General features: G+C 37.7%; 1 protein-coding gene across 3 annotated transcripts in view; it reads right to left on the bottom strand.

Moving 5' to 3' along the window:
* The window catches only part of sh2d4b (SH2 domain containing 4B), a 196,284-nt gene that overhangs the window by 90,578 nt on the left and 77,966 nt on the right, over positions 1–27,740 (bottom strand). For all 3 annotated transcript variants that reach the window (XM_008115808.3, XM_062975823.1, XM_062975824.1), the window contains exon 4: positions 19,723–19,870. In XM_008115808.3, the coding sequence (XP_008114015.2) occupies positions 19,723–19,870 (148 nt within the window). The remainder of the gene's footprint in view (positions 1–19,722; positions 19,871–27,740) is intronic.

The following is a 27,740-nucleotide window of genomic DNA, read 5'->3' on the forward strand; positions in this document are numbered from 1 at the left end:
TATATAAAAACCCAAAGAGTATAGTCAAGGGGAATTATAAACAAAAATGGAAGGTAATAGAGAAACAGTTTAAGAATTGGGAAGGAAAAACATTAACAAGAGTGGACAGAATAAGGGCACTAAAAATGTTCATAATACCAAAATTGACATATTTATTTCAAACATTACCGAACACAGTAGATAGGAAGACACTAAAGACATGGGACAGGAGAATAAGAAAATGGGCAGTCGGAGGAAAAAGGCCCAGAATAAGGGACAAATGGTTAAATGCAAAAGAGGAAGAGGGAGGCTGGGGGATTCCAAGTTTAGAAGTCTATCACGATGCGTTTCAAATCCAAAGATTATTGGAAATACAGTATACTAAAAAAAAATGGGCAAATATGGAGAAGATAATAAATAATACTAAAGAAAAAGAAATAATATTTAGGGAATGGAGTAGGAGAGAAGAAGCAGAATTTAAGGAACCTTTTAAAGGAACAATAAAAGTGTGGAAAAAAAGAAAGAAGAAGCTAAGTCCAGGCAATGAGAATAAGATGGCAACTATATGGCAAATTAATTACAATAACAACGAAATTATAGGCAGAACATTGAGATCAATTGAAAGTAGAGGGAAAAGGTTAGTGGAGGATTTGTACACAATAGATGGAGACCCTGTAGAACAAAAAGAAATTCAGAATTGGATAGGATCAGGGAATTGGATTCAAAGCTGGGCTATAAGACAGGAAATTTTTAGATTGAGAGAAAAAATTAGAGAACAGGACAGTCCATTTGAGAAGGCGATTAGGAAATGTTTGAGAGAGGAAAAGAAGGTGGCAGGAGATCTGTATGAACAAATTATAACGGTAAAAGAAGAAATAGTAGAGGAAATTTTCCAAACATGGAGAATGGACATGGAAATTGAGAGGGAAGATATACAAAGGGAAATAAGTAATATAGCAAAAGAAAAGTACAATGTATTAAGGGAAGCAAGAAGGAAAATGTTACAAAAATGGTACAGAACTCCTGCACAACTTTCACGGTTTTTACCAGGGATGAAAGATAGGTGTTGGCACGGTTGTGAACAAAGAGGGGTGTTCAATCATATGATATGGGAGTGCGATCGGGTGCAAGAATACTGGAGAATGATTGAAGGAGAAATCAATAGAATGCTAAATCTACAAATAGTAATAGTTAATAGAAATGTACTACATGCAAGGATAACAGAAGTGAAGAATATACAAAAAGAAAAAATGATTGACAAATTAATAGCATGTGCACAAATTGTTTTAGTGAGCGGTTGGAAAGATAAAACAAAATGGACTCTGACGAATTGGTATAAGTATATAATTGATATGTTAAATGTAGAAATCACAAATTGCAAATGGAATAATATAGATAAAATTGAAAATATTGCAATAATCAAGGGGATGTGGGAACCAGTTAAGAACTATTTAGAGAATGTACTAAGATGTGGAGTGGAAAAATTAAGATTGAGATTGATATTTCAAATGTAACTTCTGTAGTTTGTTGTATAAAGTGTATGTACAAGGAGGGGAGGGTGGGAGGGTGGGAGTGGGATAAGATGACAAAACAACAATAAAAAAAAAATTAAAAAAAAAAAAAAAGGATCATATCCCATGGCAACAAAATGTCTTCTCTAACAATCTTCACTACAATTAATATTTTCAATGTACATATCTTATTCGTAATGCAAAAAAATGAAAGGATAGATACATTATTGAAAATGAAGAACAATTTTAACCAACATAAACTTACCAGTATCTATATGTGATTTTACATAAAGTGTGTTTGCATACTGAGAACTATGACAAAATATGAAGAATTAGAAATATTGGTTAGATGCCTGATTTTTAACCATTTAGGATTCCTTTTTCACAGGAGTTTATGCATATGAATTCTTAGTTCATCAGGAAAGTACAGAATTTACATACTGAGTCCATAACATACTGGAGTACATATACTCAATGTTTTTAAAATAAACATTCTTTCAAACATGAATCTGGAACATGGTCATACAGTCCGGAAAACTCACAGCAACTCAATTAATCTCTTTGTAACCATTGTCATTTTGAAAATGTGATTCTTGGTTGTGCCTAAGCCTATAGTGTAATTGACGTGGAGTGAAATGAATGTTATAATTACTGAAGATTTTATTCTTTGACACCATGGTCTAACTCTGCCCCCCTCCAAAAAAAATTACACATAAGTATATTTTCAAAAATGCGGTTGTCTGTAAAAACTCTTAAAGTCAGAGTTCAAGCTGTTCTGTTTTTTTTCTACATGTCAGGAGATTTCTTTTTCTATTAAAATATATAAGCTGCAGCTTCTATGATTCCTGAGTTATTGTTATTATTCCCCAGAGAGTTATCCTTCCTGTTTATTGAAAGTTAATTATTCGAGATTGTACTTTATCATAAACATTAGATATCAGATACAATTATATTTGATGGGGATATCATTTTTCACTTGCAAAATTAATTCGGTGTAAACAAAGTGACTTGATCTCATACAAATAGTATGTCAGAAACTTTGAACAATCCTGAAGTCTATAAAGGGACCATTCACAGAATATTTGGCCTCTACTACACCATAAGTGAAATCCACAGTGGTATTCAACAGAAAGCAATATACAAATAACCTCCGTATTCATAGGGTCAATACCCCTTGGGTGGGCATGCGTCTATCCCCTTTTTGCTTTCTGCTTTAAGTTTAATGCTTCCTTAAAGCTGTTTTACTTTCTACTCTAGAGGAGAGGTAACTAGTAGTTTTCAAAGAATTAGGGTTTTCCTTTTGTTTGCTGGGGTTAATAATAATAATAATTATTTTTAGAAGTATTTGAAGGACAGGAAGGGAAGAAAAAAAAAAGCTAAAAGGGTGGCTCTCTCAAGCCCCCACCTACCCATCCCCACATGTCCCCAACTCCCAGTCAGTCCCAATAATTAAAAAAATCAAGAAAATTCAGGAAAATAAAGAAAAATAAAAAAGATTAAACTGTGATGTTAAACTGTTTATGTTTGAAATGTATATTTTTAATTCATAATATATTTTAATAGTTTTAACTGTTTTATGTGCTGTTTTATATTGGTTTATATGGGCATCTAATTGTTGCCACTGTTGTAAGCCGCCCTGAGACCCTTTGGGTGAAAAGGGCGGGATATAAATGTGAGAAATAAATAAATAAATAAGGGAGGAGGAGACAAGATCGGCTGCCACATGGCCCCATTTCGGACAGGAATCCGTGGGTCCTTGTCATTACGACCACCCGAACAAACCAAAGAAGCCAGATTGGCCAATGGAAATGCCTAGTTTCAAGCCTAGTTTCCAGTATTAAGGGGAGGGTCTATATGGAGATGTACTGTCACTCCACAATAACCTCTATTGAATTCTACACACGTCTAAATATGTTTACCTTGCTGCTAATGCTTAATACATATCACTAGATTCATTATAAGATACAACATTCTGTTCAGTGTTGTTGCTTCTAAAAGGAAACAACTCTCTGTTCCTCCCACAGAAAAGTGTGAGGGGTACAAGCTTATAGAGATAAAAGATAAGATCTAATGTCAAGTGTGAAGGACAGCTTTGTCTTTATTGCACTGACATTACAAAGTATAGTGCTTTATTCTCTTCAGGAATTTGTGTCAGCCATTCATGGCAGCTTTTAATTTATATGAAGGGGGACACGGAGAGCCTCCCCGAAGATTGAGTAAATTCAGTCGGGCGTCCCCTGGGCAACGTTTCTTGTAAGTGGCCAATCTTTCCACCCCAAAAGCATTGGATGAATGGATGACCATTCATTTATCAAGACCATTGCTAATGATTATGTCTATTAATATAGAAGGTTTGTCACTTGCTAAGGAAGAACTATTAGCCAAAATGTCTGAGGACATTTCGTGTGACATCCTATGTATACAGGAAACACACAGAAACATCACAATGAGAAGACCAAAAATTCTTGGAATGCAACTGGCAGTGGAACGACCTCACAGGCAATATGGCAGTGCAGTTGTATGATCTGGTGTAGCAATCTCTGCAACTTCCCTCACAGAAGTGAACAACATTGAAATCTTATCTGTGGAACTTGATAATTGCACCGTATCATCACTCTATAAACCACCTGGGGCTGATTTCTATTTTACACCCCCAACCAGCTGCCACAATCATGAAGCCCATTTTGTTGTGGGAGATTTCAATAGCCATAGCTGTGTCTGGGGCTATGACGAAGATGATAGAAATGGCGAAGCAGTTCTAACGTGGGCCGACAACAGTAGAATGAGCCTCCTCCATGACAGTAAATTACCACCATCTTTCAATAGCAGCCGATGGAAGTGTGGTTATAACCCTGATCTGATTTTTGTAAAGGAAAGCATAAGCCACCAATGCGTCAAAAGGGTATTAAACCCAATACCTAACACACAACACAGACCAATATGCTGCGTAGCATATGCAGCTGTAAGACCAAAAAGTGTCCCATTCCGCAGAAGATATAACTTCAATAAAGCTAACTGGACAAAGTTTACAGAGACCTTGGAAGCTGCTATTTCTGATATAGAGCCTTCTATAGAAAACTATGACCTGTTTGTAGAAGCTGTGAAAAGATCCTCGAGGCTCTCAATCCCTAGAGGCTGTCGCACAAGCTACCTACCAGGCCTAAACGAAGAATCACTAAATCAGCTACAAGAATATCTCAGACTATTTCAAGCGAATCCATACAGTGATGGGACTATAGCAGCAGGCCAAAAACTATCTACAGCCTTAGCTAATGCTAAGAAAGACCGTTGGATAGAGCTGCTTGAGAACCTGGACATGGCCAAGAGTAGCCGAAAAGCCTGGCAATTGCTGAGACGCCTGGATAGTGACCCTCTGGTCAACCATGGACACGCGAACGTGACACCAGATCAGATAGCTCACCAGCTAATTCAGAATGGGAAAACCAACTGCAGCAGATTAAAGATGAAAATCAACAGGGTGCCAGAACTTGAAACCCACCAGTTGTCTTCTCCTCTAAACCTGAAAGAACTCAGAGAAGCCATCAAGTGATGTAAGACTGGTAAAGCACCTGGCCCAGATGACCTGATGATGGAGCAAATCAAACACTTGGGCCCCAAAGCTGAAAACTGGCTTTTGAAAATCAAAAGGCACACAAACAGATTCCCAGAGCATGGAGGAAAACTAAGATAATTGCCATCTTAAAACCTGGTAAAGATGCCTCCAATGCCAGGAACTACCGACCAATCTCCCTCTTATGTCATCTATATAAAGTCTATGAGAGGATGCTATTAAATCGACTAGGACCTGTTATCAAACCCAAGCTTATTCCACAACAAGCAGGTTTCAGACCAGGGAAAAACTGTACAGGTCAAATTCTTCATCTGACTGAGCATATCGAGAAAGGCTATGAGAAAGGCTGCCTTACAGGAATAGTTTTTGTGGACCTTACGGCAGCCTATGACACGGTGCAACATAGAAAAATGCTGCATAAAGTCTACCATATCACCTGGGACTTTGACTTTACAAAAACTGTCCAGACCCTCCTAGAAAACCGCAGCTTCTATGTGGAGTTTCAGAGCCAGAAAAGCAGATGGAGGAGGCAAAAGAATGGTTTACCCCAAGGCAGCATTCTTGCACTGACCTTATTTAATATCTTCACGAATGACCAGCCACAACCACCACTCACAAAGAGCTTCATATATGCTGATGACCTTGGCCTTACAACACAAGCGAAAGATTTTGAAACAGTTGAAAAGCAACTCACTAATGCCTTGAAAGATTTCTCCAGCTACTACAAAGAGAACCACCTGAAGCCGAACCCTTCCAAGACACAAGTGTGTGCTTTCCACCTACGTAACCATGAAACCAACAGGAAACTGAAAGTTACTTGGGAAGGCCAAGAGCTCGAACACTGTTTCCATCCTAAATACCTTGGTGTCACCTTAGATTGAACACTAACATATAGGAAACACTGCATGAACACCAAGCACAAAGTAGCTGCACGCAATAACATCCTGCGGAAAATGACTGGCAGCGCATGGGGTGCAGACCCACAAGTAATAAGAACATCAGCCTTGGCCTTGTCTTTCTCAACTGCAGAGTATGACTGTCCTGTTTGGCACAAGTCTGCCCATGCAAAGCAGGTGGACATAGCACTGAATGAAACATGCAGAATCATCACAGGATGCCTTAAACCTACACCTGTTGATTAACTCCATAAGTTAGCTGGCATTGCCCCTCCTGATGTGCGACGGGAAGTCGCTGCTAACTGTGAGAGAAAAAAGGTCGAACATTGTGAAAGCCATCCACTGCATGACTATCAGCCTCCTCCCAGTAGACTTAAATCAAGGAAGGGCTTCATGAGAACCACCACTCCTCTTGATGTTCCTCCAGCAACAGCAAGGGTGTCCCTCTGGGCAGCTAAACCTGGCAATTCTAACTGGATGGCCCCCCACGGGGGTCTTCCTCCAGGGGCAAACCAAGAATGGGCAACTTGGAAGTCCCTAAACAGACTGAGAAGCGGAGTGGGCAGATCAAAAGACAATCTGGCAAGATGGCACTACCTGGAGGAATCCTCCACCTTGTGTGACTGTGGAGCAGAACAAACAACTCTGCATATGTATGCTTGCCCACAATGCCCTGCCTCATGTACGGAGGAGGAGTTGTTTAAAGCTACGGACAATGCGGTTGCTGTTGCCCGCTTTTGGTCCAAAACTATTTAGTTGCTTGTGATTTCCTTTTTTTCCCCCATCATTTTGAAATGTATTTGTCGTACAATGCTTTTTTTTTTTTAATTTTTATTTATGAAATTTTTCAAAAAATACAGTGAAAGTGGGAGAACATTTTGGATTATAGTACAGTGGGAAAAATAGAATATGTGACTTAAAAATGGAAACAGGAAAGAAGAGGAAAGAAGAAGAAAGAAAAAAAAAGAATAGAAAGAAAATAGAGAATATATATGAAATAAAAATAGATTGAGTTCATAGACTTCCATCTTCATCTATATTGACTCTGATCCTTATGGGGGTCTGTCCCAATGGTTGTTTTTTCCTTTTGATTGAAGCTTCACTATCATCGATATTGCTGTTATACTTGTATATATTTATAATATTGTCTCTCTTTGATTGTTCTTTAATTATGTTACTCTTAGATTCTTTTCTTTCATTAGAAAGTTTATTAGTGGTTGCCAGTCGGTATTTTTCTTTGGTAATCCTTGTTGTTTGACTAATAGGTATGTTAATCTGTCCATGTTCTTTATTTCAATTAACTTTAGTATCCATTGATCTACATCCGGTATTATTTCTTGTCGCCAATTTCTTGCGTAGACGATTCTCGCTGCTGTTATCATGTAATTGAGTAGGAGTTCTTCATTTTCTTTTAAGTTTTCTTCCGAGATCCCTAATAATAGGTGTTCTGGTCTCATTTGGTATTTTATGTTTAAGATTTTTTGAGTTGTCTCGTGGATTTCTTTCCAATATTTTTTTACTTTCTCACAAGTCCACCACATGTGGAAGAAGGATCCTTGTTCTTTTTTGCATTTCCAACAATTAGTCTGTTGAGATTTGTTTATGAGTCCTAATTGTTTTGGGGTTATGTACCATCTATGGAACATTTTTATCCAATTTTCTTTTAAGTCATACGAATACATTTGTTTTAACTTTTTGTTCCAGATGTTCTCCCACTGATCCATATAAATAGTTTTCTTGATATTCAATGCCCATTTTGTCATACACTCTTTTACTATTACTTTCTCCGTTTGCCATTCTAGAATTTTTTTGTAGATTTTTGATGTTAGTTTTTTCTCCGATTTCATAATTCTATCCCAGAATGTTTCTTTTGACATGAATCCTTCTTTCCTGTCGTTGTTATAATATTCTTTTAGTTGAATGTATTGGAGCCAAGAGAGGTTTATGAAGTTTTTCTTGATCTCTTCTTGGGATTTCATCTCGAAGTTTCCGGCAGTCAACCAGAGAAATCAGCCATAGCAGAGCATTTGATGAACCAGCCTGGACACAGGATACTATTTGAGAACACAAAAATGCTGGACCATTCCAACAACTATCATGTCAGACTACACAGAGAAGCCATTGAAATCCACAAGCATGTGGACAACTTTAACAGAAAGGAAGAAACCACGAAAATGAACAAAATCTGGCTACCAGTATTACAAAACTCCAAAATCAAAACAGTAGATGGGAACCAACACAATGAAGGCTTGACTGAACAAAGGATGCCCCCAGGCAAGGGACAAAACATCTCCAATGCTAATTAGGGTGATTAACCGAAACATTAATGCTGGCTCCCAGTGACAAAGGACTCTTGCCACACCTTGGACACAGATATATATTCTTTCCTTTCCTTACTTAGTTTATCCATACCTCACAACCTCTGAGGATGCCTGCCATAGATGTGGGCGAAACGTCAGGAGAGAATGCTTCTGGAACATGGCCACACAGCCCGAAAGACATACAACAACCCTGTGATCCCGGCCATGAAAGCCTTCGACAACACATTTCCGGCAGTCTGTTTTAATATATCTTTATAGGTGGGCCATTTCCTCCAGCCTAACAATCTCCTTTGTCCCGCTTCTAGTGGGGAGACCCAAAGGGGTTTTTTTGGGTAAATTCTAACTTTATATTTGTTCCAGATTTTTACAATTGCTGATCTTATGAAGTGGTTTCCGAAGTTCTTTTCCAATTTTATTTTGCCATACCATATGCTTTTGACACGAAATAAAAATAAAATTTATATGAAAGAAAATAAAGAGGGATGCTGGGGAATCCAACTAAGATAAGAGTCTAAACTTGTTGCCTGCCTTGAGGTACTTGACACTACACAGCAATACCACTATAATTCCATTTCAACTGCCAAGGCCACATCCTACAGAATCCTGCAGTTTGTAAATGGGTATATAAAGTTCTCTAGTCAGGAGGTCTAGGTAGTTATCCCTAAACTCCAGCATTCATGATACCACAGGAGAAAACCATGGCATTTAGAGTGGCACCATAGTGCTATTAGGCCTGTGTGATCAATGGGAAAATGTTTCAGTAATCATTACTAAATTGGGGGAGGGGTAATCATTTCTAAAGTGTTTCTAAAATATCGTTAAAGGTCTGTATTGTAACTATAATGAAATAACAAATTTTATTACCTTTTTTATTATGTAATTGGTCTGGGGTGGGGGACTTCCAGGGCTCCTTTCTCCCACATTTGTAGAGTTATTGAGATGAAACATTCTACAATGATAGAACACATTTACCACTGTTACCCCTCCCCTCAAGTGTCAGAACATTTCAGTCATTCACTGATTTTAAATTTTAAAAAGTTTTTATGAATAACATTTTTTAAAACAAATTACAAGAGCTATTTTCTGGAATTTTTATTTTCAATAACTAGGGCATCATTCCCACCAAATTTCATAAATTGCTCATCCACTGATTTTAGGAAATTTTAACCAACATAAACCTAACAGGACTATTTCACTGGAAGACCCCAAAGGCCATCCAGTCCAACCCCCCTTCTGACTGGTGGGAAGAGCACAGTAAAAGCACCCCCAACATATGCCCATCCAGCCTTTGAAATAAATAATAATAATAATAATAATAATAATAATAATAATAATAATAATCCCCCCGCAGGTGCCACCTTGACGTGGTGGGGGGGGGGGCTTAGCCATTCCAAGGATGCTGAGGGCTGTGCTGGCGGTAGTGTAACTACTGGCAGGTCCAACCAAGCCAGAGAGGCCTCAGCGGGGGAATGCAACCAAGTGCACCTAACCCATTAGCATTATGGAGAATCAAACCAAAACGAAGTCTATACTGGCTCGGTCGTCGCCCAGGATAAAAAGGACCGCGGTGGATGCTGCTGATTCTGGACATCCATCGACAAGTGGGCTACGGAATCATCAAAACCCAAATGAACAGTCACAGAAGCGGCAGAAATATACAATGCCAGAAAACCGCACAATTATGAAATGCTACTACAAATCTGAACCTCAAAGGCGTGGCTACCAAAAAAGGATGCATCAGCTGTGGAAACAAGAGTACCCTGACTCACAGATAACAGAACCCCGAATGGCTGACCAACGAAGATTCATAATCAGAAACAAAGTGTTCAGTGAAGTTGAACTCGAAGAAATCCAGAAAATCTGCAAAGCAAATTACCATCAGACCACAGCACAGACAGCAGCAGAGACTCCAGCAACACTTGGAATGGTGGAACAGATTGAACCAGAAGAAAGTGTGGAGCTTTTGCAAGAATTTGATGAACCAGCACTTGAAACATCTGTTGAACCACCAGGAACCTTGACAGCAAGACAACAAGAGCTCAAGAATAAGATCATGGCTCACGCTGCAGCAAATGCAATAAGACAGTGGCTCCCAACTCTAAAAACAGTGCCCAAGAGACACCTGGCGCCTCTCATGAAAGATGTGAATGCAGTACTCTCCACTGTCCAAATAACATCAATTGAACAAACAAACCAGTATGCCTACAGTGCAGCAGTGATAGTAATAGAAGAGCTTGGGCTCCTACAACCAAGGCAGCCCCAAAGAAAATCGACTGGAAAACCAAAGTGGAAGGTCAGGCTAGAGTTGAAAATCAAGAAACTTAGATCAGATGCAAGTAACCTGAAAAATATGAAAGAGAAGAAACTGAAGAATGACAAAATCAAGCAATACCTGATCAGAAAGTACTGGCTGAACACCAGAAAAATTGAAGAAGCCTTGGAAATTGTGAAAGAACAAATTACAGCAACAGCCAGAAAAATTGAAAGATATGAAGCCAGAATCATCCAGTACAGACAAAATCAACTATTTCAATCAGACCAAAGACGGTTCTACCAGAGCCTGAACCAAACAACAGACACAGTAACCATAAAGCCAGAGAAAACTGCAACAACGAAGTTCTGGAAAGAGCTCTGGGAAAATAATAAGAACTACAACAAAAACGCTGGGTGGATAAAGGAGTTTGAAGAAAAATTCTCACAGAACAAAATGGAACAGCTGGAAATAACAACTGAAATGATCAGCAAACGAGTGCAAAAAGTCAAGAACTGGACATCGCCTGGTAGTGATCAACTTCATGGATTTTGGCTCAAACATCTGATTAGTTTACATGGAAAAATGGCCCAACAATTCAATGAAATGCTGCAGAAAGGAAGTATCAGTGAATGGCTAACAACTGGAAGAACATACCTGATACAAAAGGATCCAGCAAAAGGAGCAGCACCAGGAAACTACAGGCCAATAACGTGTCTGCCCACTACGTTTAAACTACTGACTGGCATCATAGCTGATAGAATTCAAGACTATCTTGAAGAAAAAAACATCTTGCCAGATGAACAGAAAGGCAACAAACGGAAAAGCAGGGGCACAAAAGACCAGTTATTGATTGACAAAATGATTCTGGAGAACTGTAAAAGCCGAAAAGCTAATCTTCACATGACGTGGATTGACTACAAAAAGGCCTTTGACTCACTCCCACACAGCTGGATCATCAAGTGCCTGGACGCCATCGGGATTAGTAAAAACGTTGGCACCTTCATTGAAAACATGATGGAGCACTGGAAAACTGAACTGTTTGTTGGAAATGAAAGCTATGGACTTGTCAACATCAGGAGAGGAATTTTCCAGGGAGACTCATTGTCCCCTCTGCTTTTCATTATTGCCATGATCCCTCTGTCAACAATCTTACAAAAAACAAATCTCGGCTATCAAACATCTAAGAATTCTCACAAAATTTCGCATCTGATGTACATGGATGACTTGAAGCTGTATGGAAAAACGGAAACTGAAATCCAGTCTCTGACTAACACTGTCCGAATTTTTAGCACTGATATCAGCATGGAGATTGGTTTGGACAAATGTTCGACAGTGGCATTGAAGAAGGGAAAAATCATTGAAAGTGAGGGCATAAATATGTCTAATGACCAAACAATAAAGTGTCACCAGCCAGAGGCCTATAAATATCTGGGCATATTACAGCTGAACAACATCAAGCATGAACATGTGAAGACTGTGGTCAGTAAAGAATACACACATAGGGAAAAATTAGAATGGGGATTAATAATTACTTTAAGGACAATGCTAAAGAAGAAATGAAGGAGGGAATAGTCTGGGATGCTGGTAAAGCAGTAATTAGAGGGTTATTGATACAACAAAACTCGATCTGGTACAAAGGAAAAAATAAGGCCCAACTGGAGTTGTTATCAAAAATCAGGACAAGGGAATTAGAAATAGAAAAAGAAAAAGGTACAAAGACAAGACTACAAGGTGAACTAAAAAAATTGCACCAACAATACGAACAGCTAATTGCTAGTGAAATAGAAAGGAAAGTTATGTATAATAGATACAACTTTTTTGAAAATGCAAACAAACCAGGGAAATTATTAGCTTTGCAAATAAAAGATGCAAAGAAAAAACCATTGATAATGAGGATAAAAAATAAAGGAGAAACTGTCACCGATTCACAACAGATACAAAAACTATTCGAAGAATATTATGCCAACTTATACAAAAAAACTCAGGGGGAGATTAAGACAATCTCCCAGTATGTGGAGGAGACAAACTTAAAACAAATTTCAGAAGCAATGAAAGCTGACTTAGACAAACAAATTACACCAGAGGAAGTAATCAGGACAATAAATATGGCTAAAGTAAATAAGTCCCCTGGGGCAGATGGACTTTCGACCCTATACTATAAAACGTTTAAGGAAGAGCTAGTACCACAGTTGGTGTCAGTGATGAATGTGGTCTTGAAAAAGGGGGAACTTCCAGAATCTTGGAAGGAATCCATAATTGTTTTAGTCCCTAAACAGGATAAAGATTTAGACTTAATTAAAAATTATAGACCAATATCATTGCTGAACTGCGATTACAAAATATTTGCCACTATATTGGCAAATAGAATTAAGCAAGCTCTAGCACAGATCATTCATAAAGACCAGGTGGGGTTTCTCCCAGGAAGACAAGTAAATCAAAACATCAGACTGATATTGAACACCCTGGAAGTAGCAGAAAAAGACCCAAATAGAGATTTGGCATTGTTCTTTATTGATGCAGAAAAAGCCTTTGACCATGTTAGATGGGATTATTTGGAAAAAGTGTTAGAAAAATTTGAAGTTGGCCACCAATTCAAAAGGGCAGTAGGGGCTATATACACTAATCAAAGAGCAAGGTTAAACATCAATGGTCAACTATCAGATTACATCGACATACAAAAAGGGACCAGACAAGGTTGCCCGCTGTCCCCACTATTATTTATTATGGGTCTGGAAATCTTAAATGTCAGAATAAGAGAAGAGAAGGAAATTACGGGTTTAAAGATCAGTGACCAAGAACTAAAAATTAGGGCTTATGCAGACGATATAGTCTGTATTCTAACTAACCCACTACAAAGTATTAAAAAAGTATTGGACATTATTCAAAGACATGGTGACATATCAGGATTTATTATAAACAAGGAAAAATCTAAGTTTTTAGTAAAAAATATAGATGCTAAAAGCTGTAAGAAATTGGAGGCCGCAGCAGACTGCGAGGTGATCCCAAAAGTAAAATATTTAGGTATATGGGTCACAAACAAAAATATCAATTTATTCCAGGATAATTACGTCAAAGTATGGGAAGACATTAAAAAAGATCTTACTAGATGGCAAACAATCCCACTAACATGGATGGGCAGAATTGCAGTAATAAAGATGATGGTACTCCCCAAAATGCTATTCCTGTTTCAAAATATACCCATTATCAAAGGAATAAAAATTTTTGAGAAATTGAAAAGAAAGATTACAGATTTTATTTGGGCTGGAAAAAGAGCGAGGATAGCATACCGGAATTTAATTGATGATAAAGGAAGAGGGGGGCTAAGCTTACCCGATCTAAGGACCTATTACGAGGCTGCAGCTCTGTCCTGGATGAAGGAATGGATAAAATTAGAAAATAAGACCCTATTAAATTTGGAAGGATATGAATTAAGATTCGGCTGGCATGCATATGTATGGTACGATGGAGACAAATTAAATAAAGACTTTAATAAACATATAATTAGAGGGGGACTATTAGACATTTGGAAAAAATATAGAAAAGGTATGGAACCGAAAACACCCCTTTGGTTGAGGCCATTAGAAGCAGTTATAAGACCAGCCTTAAGTGTAGAAACAAGAACATATAAAGAATACCTTATTAGAGAAAATGAAGAATGGAAATTAAAAGGGCGGGAAGAATTGGAGATTAATGATTGGTTTCGATATCACCAATTGCATGAAAGATATAAAAAAAGATATGAGGGTTGGTTTCGCAACTAAAAAATCAGAACTGGAAAGAATATGGGAAAAGGGAAATAAAGGGTTAATATCCAGATTATACAAATACATATTAAGTTATAATATGGAGGATAATACAGTCAAGACAGTAATGATATCCTGGGCCAAAGACCTAGGTAGGCCAATAGAATTGGATAACTGGGAGTACCTATGGAACAAAGAATTCAAATTCACAATATCTGGATCAATTAGGGAGAATCAATATAAAATGTTTTATAGATGCTATATCACCCCAGCAACATTGGCAAAAATAGATAAATCACAACAAGGTATTTGCTGGAGGTGTAGGAAACAGAAAGGGACATTCATCCACATGTGGTGGACGTGTATGACCATACAGGCATTTTGGGACAAGGTAATTAAAGAGACTAATAAAATGCTACATAATAAGATTAAAAAAAGCCCAGGATTGTGTCTATTAGGTCTACATAGAGAAAACAATAACCCAAAGGACCAAGAAATATACCAATATAGCTTTGCGGCAGCAAGATTGACCATAGCCAAAGACTGGAAAGGGGAAAAAGGTTTAACTAAAAAGGATTGGAGAGAAAGAATGCGGGAATATATGCTAATGGCCAAACTTACCAACAATAGGAAGAACAAAAGTAATGAGGACTTTTTAGAAACATGGAAGCTGGCCATAGCATATTTGAATAAGGAGTCAGTAACATAGAGGAGTTCCATTAGGAATTTAGGGTTACTATTAACAAGGATATATAAATTGGCTTAAAGGCTTCATAGTGCTTCAGGGTTGGAAGTCATGGTGAAGGGTGCACGGGTGTGGGGAAGGGGTTTTATTTTATGTGGGATAGGGGTTTTGGGTGCGTGCAGGGTTTGTTGTGTGTAATACGTTGTATGTTTTTGTTTTGTTTGAATGTTAGGGTAAACTCTTATATTTAATTTCTAAAAAAAATAAATAAAAATGAATAGATACCTGGATTGAGAGTGGTGGATGACATGTAGAAAGAGCTGTTTTGAGTAACAGATAATAATATGTACTGTGTTAGAATTGGCAGGCTGGTTGACTAATGTAGATATGCATGTACATTTCAAAATGATTGTTACCTGACTATATTTGCGATAATTTGCTGTTTTGTTATGTAACGTTTCATTAATAAATTGTTTACCCACAAAAAAAAAAAAAAGAATACACACAAAGGGTCAGAAAAATTCTCAAAAGCAAGCTCAATGGAGGCAACACCATCAAGGCCATAAACACCTGGGCCATACCTGTCATAAAATATACTGCTGGCATCATAAACTGGACACAGATGGAACTGGACAATTTGGACAGAAAAACAAGAAAACTCATGACCATTCATCATTCACTGCACCCTCGCAGTGATGTTGACCGGTTATATCTGCCTAGAAGATCAGGGGGCAGAGGACTCTTACAAGTAAAACAAGCAGTCAAAGAGGAAGAACATGCCCTGGCAGAATATGTAAAGTAAAGTGAAGAACCTGCTTTGATTGAAGTCAAAAATCAGAAACTCCTCAAAGCACAGCAGACAAAAAACCAGTACAAGAAAGCCACACTACAAACTAGAGCTGACAGCTGGCACAACAAAACATTGCATGGGAAGTTCCTTGACAAAATTGAAGGAAAAGCTGATAAAGAGAAGACCTGGCTCTGGCTCACGAAGAAGGAGACAGAAGGCCTGATCCTTGCAGCCCAGGAGCAAGCCATCAGAACAAATGCAATTAAGACCAAGATCGAAAAATCAGCTGTTGACCCAAAATGCAGACTGTGCAAGGAAACTGACGAAACCATTGATCATATCCTCAGCTGCTGTAAGAAAATCGCACAGACAGACTACAAACAGAGGCACAACTATGTGGCCCCCCTGAAAGTAAGACCTAGCAACTAAGAATGGGACCTTCCAGGCTGCAGGAGAGTTCCATTGGGAAGCATGGCTGCAGGGCAGAAGCAGCACTCATACGCACTGGAGGGAGGGAGAGAAAGTGCTTGCTTTCTGTGCCTCCCTGGCTGGCCTTGCCTTGCCTTCCGCCTGTCCCCCAGCCGCGGCTTGAAGAACCTTCCCTCACTGCAGTTTCTTCCTTCCGAGACAAGGCTCCGTCCTGGCGATGCTCCCTTTGCTCCCAAGGCTTCTGATTGGCTCCTGGTGCCAGGGCGAGGGAGGGTGGGAGGGAAGGAAGAGGGTTTGAACACCCTTTCCACTCATCCTGCTCCTTCTGCTTCTTAAAGGCACAGGACGCATTGGGATTCTCCTCCCATTCTTATTCCTATGCCATGAAACTTATTATTTTATACTATTATTACCATATTATTATTATTATTATCATATTCTGTTATTATTATTATATCCCATTATTATATTATCCTATTAATATATTTTATATCATTATATTATATTATATTATATTTTCATATTATTATTATTATACTATTGTTATTCCGTTATTATTATATTCCATTTTATATTATCCTATTAATATATTTTATATCATTCTATTCTATTCTATTATTCTATTATATTATCCTATTATTATATTATTATTATGCTATTGTTATTATATCCCATTATTATATTATCCTATTAATACCATATTATTATATTCTTTTATTATTATATCCTATTATTATATTATCCCATTAATATATTGTATATCATTATATTATTATTCTATATTTATTATTATTATTATTATTATTATTATTATTATTATTATTATAGTATATTATATTATTCATCATTCATAACTACACTGAAACTAAAATAGAGAGAAAGCAGCATGGAAACCTTGTGAAACCTAAACTGCAAGAGGTTCCATAGATTGTTGTACATGTAAATAATGGTAGTAACAAGAAATTCTTGATAGGATTCACAGTTTGTCTGGTTATGCTGGTTTGTGATGACAACTACTTTGCAGTATATAATAAATGTTCATTTTGTTGTTCAACAATAAATGTGAGCTCTTCTTCATGGAAAAATAAGACATCCCCTGAAAATAAGACCTAGTGCATCTTTGGGAGCAAAAATTAATATAAGACCCTGTCTTATTTTCAGGGAAACAGGGTACTTGTTGGAAATGTATGGAACAAGAAGGAACTTTCTACCACATGCGGTAGTCATGTAAAAAAGCAAGGAAATTCTGGGGCAAGGTACAAAAAACAATGCAGGAAAATTTTCAATCAAAGATACAAATAAAACCTGAACTATTTTAATTGGGAATGGCCAAGCAACAAATAAAATCTTTAAACTACAAAGTATTGCATCACATGAATTTGCAGCAAGATATAGTCACAATATTGGAAGATCTTCCAACAATAGAAGAATGGGTTCTAAAAGTTTTTACAATAGCAGAAATTGATAAATTGGCCATCATGAACAAAGCAAAACCACAAAGTAACTAAGCAAAGGGTAAAAAACATTTCTAAATTTTGTAAATAGAAAAAAGAGGAAAATTTATTTTATTTTATTTATTTACAGCATTTATATTCCGCCCTTCTCACCCCGAAGGGGACTCAGGCGGAATTACATTAACATATAGGCAAACATTCAATGCCTTTTAACATAGAACAAAGACAAGACAAACATAGGCTCCGAGTGGGCCTCGAACTCATGACCTCCTGGTCAGAGTGATTCATTGCAGCTGGTTGCAGCTGGCTTGCTCTCCCGCCTGCGCCACAGCCCGGGCCTGTGTTTTTTTAACTATGAGTCATTTGTAAGTTGGATGTTTGTAATTCAGGGAGTGCCTGGATATAATTGTCCTCAACTCAAAGTAAAGGAAGTCAAAACAATGGGATGGGTAGGGGGAGGAAATAGCAAAATTCAGAACTGATACTCTACAAACATTGTTCAAGACCATATATATTGAGTGTGTGTGGTTTTTATTGTTGTCGTTCTTTGTGTTAAATATGCAAATTAAAAATCTTGTAATATTTAATTTTAAAATTCAAATATGTAGAAAGCTAGCATTTGTTGATAATGTTAGAAAGTGTTATTGGTCTCCTGACAAGCGCTCTTTGTTTTCTGATCCCAGTTTCAAGCCATTCATGGGATATATTATGATTAGCTGCAGCACATTTTTTTTGTTTATTCCAAATTTCCTGGTAAGGTTTTCTTTACACACTGCTTCTGGCTTGATGTGTATTGCATTGGTAGTACATGTGATGTGGACAGCCCATTATCCAGCTGGCATTGTAGAGTCTGTGTAGAACCACCTTGAGATTGAAAGAGCTTCCTAAATTCCTCAAGTCATCTGATTCTGTCTGATCCTGGATATTAAACAAAATCATAGTACTTTGAGAGGAGATCATCAGGGAATAATGGTTACCATTGGGTACTTTTAAAAGAAAGAAATAACAAGCTATTACTGAATACATCTTGCTAATAAACTCTTATGATAGTGTGATCATAAATCAAAGCTGACTTGATGTCACACAACAATTGAGCTAGAAAACCTGCAAATCTCTATTATCGAAACTTGTTCACCTATGCTTTCAAGATATTTTTCACAAGTATTTTCAAAATACTAGTGAATTTCTTTTTCAGGATTAAAATAAGGCATTTAACAATAATGGAGATAAAATTCATTTTCATATTGACTTTTACTGAGTTTTTCACATGTTCTTCATAAACCAATGGGTAAAAATGAATCTAGATAAGGCATTATTTTTATTCACCCTACAAATTTCTTTTGGATTCATTGACAATGAGGCAGTAAAAAGCAATACCTATACTAAAACTGATAGGCATGTCAGTAAAGAAAATGGGAAGGACAGAAAATACCACCAAATCATTCCAGCAGCTACTGCAACAATAAACAGGTTGAAAAAGCAGAAATTCTTCTCAGCTGAAATCATTGGGATTTGAAGGTTGGGTTGCTGACCTGAAAGCTGCCAGGTTCGAATCCCACCCGGGGAGAGTGTGGATGAGCTCCCTCTATCAGCTCCAGCTCCATGCGGGGACATGAGAGAAGCCTCCCACAAGGATGGTAAAACATCAAAACATCCGGGTGTCCCCTGGGCAACGTCCTTGCAGACGGCCAATTCTCTCACTCCAGAAGCAACTCCAGTTGCTCCTGACACAAAAAAAGTGGGGGATAATGCCCTGTGTCAAATCCCTTCATCTCTTATGGAGAGATTTTGCAACAGAGATAAAGGTTACGGAATCTGCTTTTTATAACTAGTAGACAGCATACCCACGGGTAAGCTTTACATGAAGAAAGTCCAGACCTCATTCTAAATGCACATGTTAGTCCTAACTAAAATATGCTTATAGACTCAATAGAACTTTCATATATATTGACTCCCAGTTCCGATTAATTAAATTGACCTATTCCAGTTCTGCACTTAGTCAAGAATAGCTCATGAATCATACGCTGTAGTTTACTCAGGCCAATGTAAACTACATCTGAAATCTTTAAATCAGAGAAAATTCACTCACGCTGTTCTTCCCATTCATGGTCCTCCTTTTCATTGTGTTGACTATACTGCTGGGCTTGTTTGAGGCTCAGGTACAGCTCATGTGCTCTGCGTTCCTCTTGTTGTCGTATCTGTGCTTCACCTTTTTGCCTCTCTTCCTCCTCTCTTTTCTAAGCAAAACAAAGTTGAGGAGTAGATCACAGCTTGGAAGAAAAAACATTTCAAGATAAACATCCTGAATCTTTGGATACAAGTCTCCAAAGTACCTGAATGGCTAGATCCCTGGAAATGTGGTAACTGAATCACCCTCTCTTATATTATTATTATTATTATTATTATTATTATTATTATTATTATTATTATTATTTTATAAGCAGTGGGAATTGATCACATCTATATATATAAAAGAGTGATGGAATCCCGGCGACCGACAAAACAACAAAACTAAAGGCCCCCCAACCTCAAAATTTGACAACACAACCCATCATCCACGCCTCTAGGTTGATACAACAAAAAGAAAAGAAAAATAATCCTAATTAGAGGGAGAGGAATAATTGTTTTTATCCAATTGCTGCCAGTTAGAAGGCTAAGCTCCGCTCACTTGGTCTCCAAGCAACCCACTCAGCCCAGGGCCTCTTCAACCAGCCTTCTTCCACACTGCCTATAAAATACAGATTATCATATTTTAACTGGATTATATGGCATTGTAGACTCAAGGACATTCCACACAGCTATATAAGACATTTATAATCTTATATTATCTGCTTTGAACTGGATTATCTTGAGTCCACACTGCCATATAATCCACTTCAGTGTGCATTTTATACAGCTGTGTAGAAGGGGCCTCATATAATCCAGTTCTAAGCAGATAAGATTATAAATATACAGTAGAGTCTCACTTATCCAACATAAACACCCCGGCAGAACGTTGAATAACTGAATATGTTGGATAAGAAGAGGGATTCAGGAGAAGCCTATTAAACATCACATTCCCTCACGACCCTATCTGCTGCCAAACTGCCATACATGTCTATGCCAGGCATCCTCAGAGATTATGAGATCTGTTTGAAAACAGACAAGTGGGATGTTTATTTCTATCTCACCAATGATATCTTGGATGGGACAACTCTTATCTCTCTGAGGCGACTGTGAATGTTCCACTTCCCCACCTTGATTACCATTGAATACCCTTCCACCTTCAAGGCCTTCCTACTTCCTGCTTTGGAGAGGAATCCTTTGTTGGGAGATGTTAGCTGGCCCTCAGTACATCATGTCTGGAATTCCCTGATTGCTCAGTGCTGTTCTTTAGTTAACTGTCCTGATTTCACAGATTTTTTTTAACACATTTTGTTCCTTCCAGGCAGGCAGGAACCATCCAGGCTTTGAAGCTACAAGGCTATTCAGTGTCAATTCCAACATTCACACTTGCCTAAAGCAGACAACACTTCTTTCTTCCACCCTGGCCACTCCACAGATATATAAACCCCACTTGCTTTCATTATAACACATTTCACAACCTCTGAGGATGCCTGCGTGTATACACAGGCGAAACATCAGGAGAGAATACATTTTGAACATGACCAGGCAGACCATAGAACTCAGAGCAACCCAATACAAAGAGAAACAAAAATAATAAAATAAATACAAAAAATACATAAAAATACAATAATACAATTAAAAATAATAAAATAAAATAATAAAATATAATACATACAAATAATAAAAAACAAATAATAATAAAAGAATAAAAATAAAATACATATAAATAATATAATAAAAATAATAAAAAACACTAAAAATAATTAAAAACACTAAAAATTAATACAATAAAATACTATAATAACAGAAATAACTAAAAATAATAAAAGAAAATAATAAAATATAATAAATAAAAAGATAAGTTGCAATAAAATTAATTTTAAAAAATGCAAATAACGTCAAATAAAAATTCCACAACAATTTTTAACCACCACTTTGCCACAGCAACGCGTGGCCAGGCACAGCTAGTATTTTATAAGCAGCATCTGGTGCAACAGCATATACAATTTCATGTTCTCTTGAATCATGACCTCACAAAATAACCTGTGATAAAAACCCTTGGTATCATCAGCTTGGACTACTTCAATGTCATATGGATGGGAATATTAATAATGAACATTTGAAGACTGCTGTCTTTTTAATGCCTGAATGATCTTGATCAAGGGCACACTCTGGTTGGGAACTGGAAGAGGTATGTATGTCCATGTGGTTGCATAGTTAAAGTGTTTCAAAAAGCAACCAACCGGGATTATATTTCTTTGAGAATTTCAGTCCCAAATGAAGCAATCATTTTTAGTATATTTCTTCTTAGGGAAAATGCTTTCAAAACTGCAGTTTTTGAAATGCTGTTTTATAAACACAGGTTGCATCTAGACTGCCATATAATGTGTGGATTGCATTAGCCTGGTGCGTCTATACAATACATTTTAACCCAGGATATTGCACTTAATGCAGACCGACTCCAGATTTTTTAAAAAAATTTTTTTAGAAAAGGTCCAAATCCTGCCATAAAATTATGACTTTTCCCTATGTTGGGGTGGTGGAAACTGCCATCTTGAATCCCAATGTGGGATCCAACATTGTGTCCTCACAGCCATCCTGAACTCTCTGGGTTCAGACAGTTTAGCTCCTCAAACCCCCATTCCCCCCACTCCCCATGACAGAAATCTCCACTTTCAGTCAGCAAGTTCTGCAACTCAGCAGTTTAACCTGCTGAGCCACTAGGCAGCAGTGTTATAAACCCTCCCACAACCTCAAACTACATAGAGTTAAGGGAACTGCATACCAATATATACATACAATATAGTAAGCAATCTCAATAAGTAGTCTTCGTTAAAAGTTAACATAATTGATTTACTTACAAAACTTCATGTAATCAGCATGCAGATACACTACTTATTGAAAGTTTAAACAGTCTGTTCTTTAAGCATTCTGTTTCAGTCTCTTCTCTGTTGAGACTAACACTCTCTTCTGATGCATACTGTATTCAACAAATTTCTAATGCCTCCTGATTGACTTCTGCATACTTAACTCAACTACATACTGTACTGACTGACTGATGCATACTGACTACTATATTATATTCAACTGTACTGACTTCTAAAATGGAATCTCAGTCTGAATAGTCCCAGATCTGGTCACATGGTCTAAAGTCCCGCCCACAACCTAAAACAACATAGTGTTAAGGGAAAAACTTAACACTAAGTTAAAAACTTAACACTAAGTGTGTGTGTGTGTGTGTATATATATATATACACACACACACACACACACATACACACACACACACACACACACAATATAGTAAGCAATCTCAATTTTATACATAACAAATAACTAGAATAGGAGGCTTATAGAAGGTTTCCAACATTCGCTGTATTATGCATGTATTTAATTTGTATTTAAAATATTATGTCTCTTTTGACTAGTTGCTTGAGGGGAAGTCTTATGATAATCTGGAGACCATAGCCTTCCAAGATCATTTTCTGTATTTGCCCCACACTATACTATATTGTTTTGTTTTTATGATTGCAATTTGGGCATTAAATTTTGCCAATTTTTGTAAGCCGCCCTGAGTCCCCTCGGGTGAGAAGGGTGGGGTATAAATGTTGTAAATAAATAAATACCATAAACTCTTTATTGACTTGATTTTTTTTTATCATGTCAGAAATGACCTGAGAACATACTACAAGTCACTTCTGGTGTGAGAGAACTGGCCATCTACAGAGACATTGCCCAGGTGATGTCCTGATGTGTTACCATCCTGCTGGGAGGCTTCTCTCATGTCCCTGAAAGCTAGACAGGAGCTCACCCCATCTCATAGATTCGAAATAGCAACCTTCAGGTCAGCAACCCATCCTTTAGGTCAGCAGTCCAGCCGGCACAAGTGTTTAACCCATTGTGCCTCTGCGGCTCCTGATTGATATCAATATTTAAATGAAGTAATTAAAAACAAATAGACATGCTGGACCTAATGTAACATACACACACACACACACACACACACACATATAATATTATTTCCTTGCTTGAGGGTTCTGGTTCCTCAAATTTCAGTTAACTGAGAATCTACTGTATTATTTTTTACACAGAGAATGCTATTCCTTGTGAAGAAAATGCTGTTTCTGTACATAAACAACTATTTTGTGTAGAATAATTCATGAACTTCACAAAGATTCTCATTAGTTCACAATTATCATCGGGATTTCACAACACTAAGGAAATACATTTTTACTGTTTTTAAAAATATTTTAAAATATTCTTTTCATCACTACAAAGAAAATAAAATGACTACACCTCAGAGGAAATGATGTTTCCAAAACTTCCCAGAGAGAACAAATGGGGCACAATTTGACTCTTATCTGGGAAATCAGCTAACTTTAATAAGAAAATAGGACATGTCACTCACGATCCACTTCATCACATTGACTAAATTCCACTGAGTGTTACACTTAAAATCCAGGAAGCCACTGCTCCCACCACACTCATTTGGCTTCCAATGTAGGAGAGAGCATTGTGTGCATATTTGTAAGCATGGTGGCCAGCAGTCTTTTACAACATTTCAGAAGGTGGTGGGGAACTGGATTTTTTGAAATCATCTGGAAGTTTGGTCTTTTCTGTAGTGTAGTGGCATTCATTGTTCCCAGATTGAAAATGTAGGAGGGGAAGTTGTGGGAAGAGCTAAACCACCCACCCCAGTAAGGAAGAGTTCCATCACTGCTATTACCTTTTCCTCATAGAGCAAATTGCCAAAATTATTTCTTTCTTTTTAAAAAGCCTTTCCAGGTCCCTCCCTCCCTTTCTTCCAGAGAGAGAGCAAGGGGGGGGGGGGAGAGAAGGCAACCAATCGATTGCTATCAGAGAGAGAGAAAGAGGAGAGGGGAGAGAGAGGAGGGGGAGGAAGGCAACCAAAAGCTGTCAGAGGGAGAGAGAGAGACAGAGAGACAGAGAAACAGATACAGAGAGACAGAGGAGGGGGGAGAGGAGGGGGGAGGAAGGCAGTTGATCACTGTCAGAGGGAGGGAGGGAGAAGGGGGGATAGCCCTGCTGCTTCAAAGCCTGGCTGCAATAATGATATCAAGATCTTTGGGATTCAGAAGCATGATTTCATTTCGCCCACATCTGTGGCAGGCATCATCAGAGGCAAGTGGGATTGTTGCAATTGTCACATCAGGATGCAATTCCTTGGAAAGAAGGCCCACTGAGTTCAATTAAACTCTAGTGCCTTTCAGGGCTGTCTGGCCATGTTCCAGAAGCATTGTCTCATTATTTTCAGAGGCAAGAGGGAATGTTGCAACTGGCCACCTTGATTGGGATTGAATAGCCTTGCAGCTTCAAAGCCTGGCTGCAATTATACTATGATGCAAGTATCCCCTAGAAATTTGTTTATATATAATCTTGAAAGTATTATACAGTGTATAATACTTTGTTCCCAGAGCACATACAGCTGAGTTGCAGAGTTTTTCCCCCTTCCCCTATGCCAGAAATAACACTGAAATACCTAATTCTTCTTGTTCCTCTCTTTCTTACTTACTTACTCCCTCCTCTTTTAGGCAGCAACACAAAGGGACAAACTGAGTATGCTCAGAAAATTCTCAGCTCTCTTGTTAATACAGAGCGAGGCTAAGATTTCAAGGAAAGGAGGATTTCTTTCAACAAATAATGTGGAGGCAGGGATTGTGGGCGAGGCCTCAGATCTGTAATGTGATGAAAATTTTACTCAAAGAATGCAGAGAATACACTGAGTTGCATGGAAGTGTGGTGAAGGTAAGAAATCCATCCATTTCACAAGAAAATTGAGCTCTACTGAGCCAAACATTTTCATCCATTTCATTGTCTTAATGTGGTGAAGTCCAATGAGTAAAGACCTAGAAGAATGGCTCCTCATATCAATATTCAACACTTTTTCTCATGTATAAATAATGAGAAACACTCATCTGAGCCAAAGTTTATGAAATTGCTTTTTAAAATTATACTTCCTTCCTCTATCCCCCATTATAAGTTAGAATTATATAATCATAGGCTTGGAAGAGACAAAAAGGACCATCCCATCCAACCCTCTGCCATGCAGAAATGCATAATCAAAGCATTCCCGACAGATATCCAGATGACTGGATAGCCTTTGTTAAAAAACCTCCAGAGAAGGAGACTCCAACAAAATCTGCTACAAGCTGCTGAACTGTGATACAAAACTAAGTAGTAAGGTCACATCATCAAGTTATCATTAAAAACAGTTCATTAAACTATAACAAAGAGATGGCATTACTACTTATTAATGTTATTTGTATATGTCTTACTTATGCATTATTGGAAGTAATCCATAACTTGTAGCTAGACAGATCTGTTTATTGATTAGTCTGCTAATCATATCAACAATAAAAGACAAAAACAAAAATGCGCATACAAATAGACACTAATCACTATGCTAAAACTCCTGTAATAGTTAACTAAAATAAATTAAAACATGATAAAGCTTGATTAGATAATACATTTGGTAAAATTGAATTAAATTACAATATAATGTAAAAGAGTCAGTCAGAGAATTTAGATAAGATCATCACCATGACAAGGGACCCCATTTTGTGAGCTATAGAAGAGCTCTCTTGTAATTTATTACTCTGAGCTCTGATCAGAGTCATTGAGTAAAGGAAAAGTCAGAAGTGCACCCTAACTCTTTGCTTATTTATCTTGAAATTTTCTGCAAATCACCAATACCACCAGGCAAACATGAAGAGTTCTTGACAGCAAAGGAAATCCAGAAGTCTTCCCATGAGACTTAAGAAATCACTTTGTTTCCATGAACTGCATTGCCTCTTTGTTTCTAAATAGCTTGTATCAGCTTCATTGGGCCTTGAGAAATGTGAGGATGCCTAGTGGGAGTTTTAGTACTGTCAAAACTTGAAGGTCTTTGAGAAGAAGATTCTCCAAAGCTCCTTTATGACCTTTAAGATACCAGCAAGCACTGAGGTTGCGTGACTTTCAAAGGGAAGAAATGCTTTTGCAGAAAAGATACCATAATAGGGAACTGGCATTTCCTATTGGCAAGGAGAGGGAAATAATAGTTTGTCAAGTGTAAATAAACAGGGACAGGTGTCTTGGGTGACTCAGCTCAGACTCAAGAATGGTTCAGTTTTACATGCCTATCAGCTGATGATCTTCTGAGTGCTTTCTGTTCATTGACATTTCAAAAATGATGGGAAGAAAGTAAACAATTTGCTAATTACCAGCAATGATAATATCCAGGGAAAACAAAATTTGAGCAAGTGCTGGCTTCTCTTGTTGGCATGTAACCAAGGTGCTTTGCCAGGTGGTCTGAAAAACTTCTATAAGGGCAACATCACATTCAGCTGCAGTTGAGTTTTTCTTGCTAAATTTCATGCTTGGTGTGTATACCAGGTAAAAAAATCCTTTTCTGAAGGATTTTTGGTGCACAATGTCCACTAAAACAAAAGGTTATCGAATCCAAACTTTTTCTGTTTAGTTTTTGGGCTATTTGTGAGATGGCTTTTGATATAGTCTCATCTTTTTATATCGAATAGATGAGGGAGCTGATCTTTCTATACACCACTTTTTTTAAAAAAAGTATACACTTCTGGCTGCAAATATATGTGAATGCTCAAGGGGAAATGAGAAAGATCAGTGTCTGAAAATCAAATGAGCAGAATCTTCCTCAATCTTCCCTCCGCCTAAGTCAGTTTGAGGACTACACCCAGCCCAATCATAGAATCACAGATTTCCAGATATCAATAGATATATATAGAGAACACAGAAATGCTTGACCACTCCAACAACTATCATGTCAGACTATACAGAGAAGCCATTGAAACCCACAAGCATGTGGACAACTTCAACAGAAAGGAGGAAACCATGAAAATGAACAAAATCTGGCTACCAGTATTAAAAAAACTCTAAAATCAAAACAGTAGATGGGAACCAACACTCTGAGGACAGAGGAGCCCCAAGGATGGCTCATGACTGAACAAAGGATGCCCCTCAGGCAAG

The sequence above is a fragment of the Anolis carolinensis genome, chromosome 3 (assembly GCF_035594765.1).
Source record: "Anolis carolinensis isolate JA03-04 chromosome 3, rAnoCar3.1.pri, whole genome shotgun sequence".
Taxonomy (NCBI): Eukaryota; Metazoa; Chordata; class Lepidosauria; order Squamata; family Dactyloidae; genus Anolis; species Anolis carolinensis.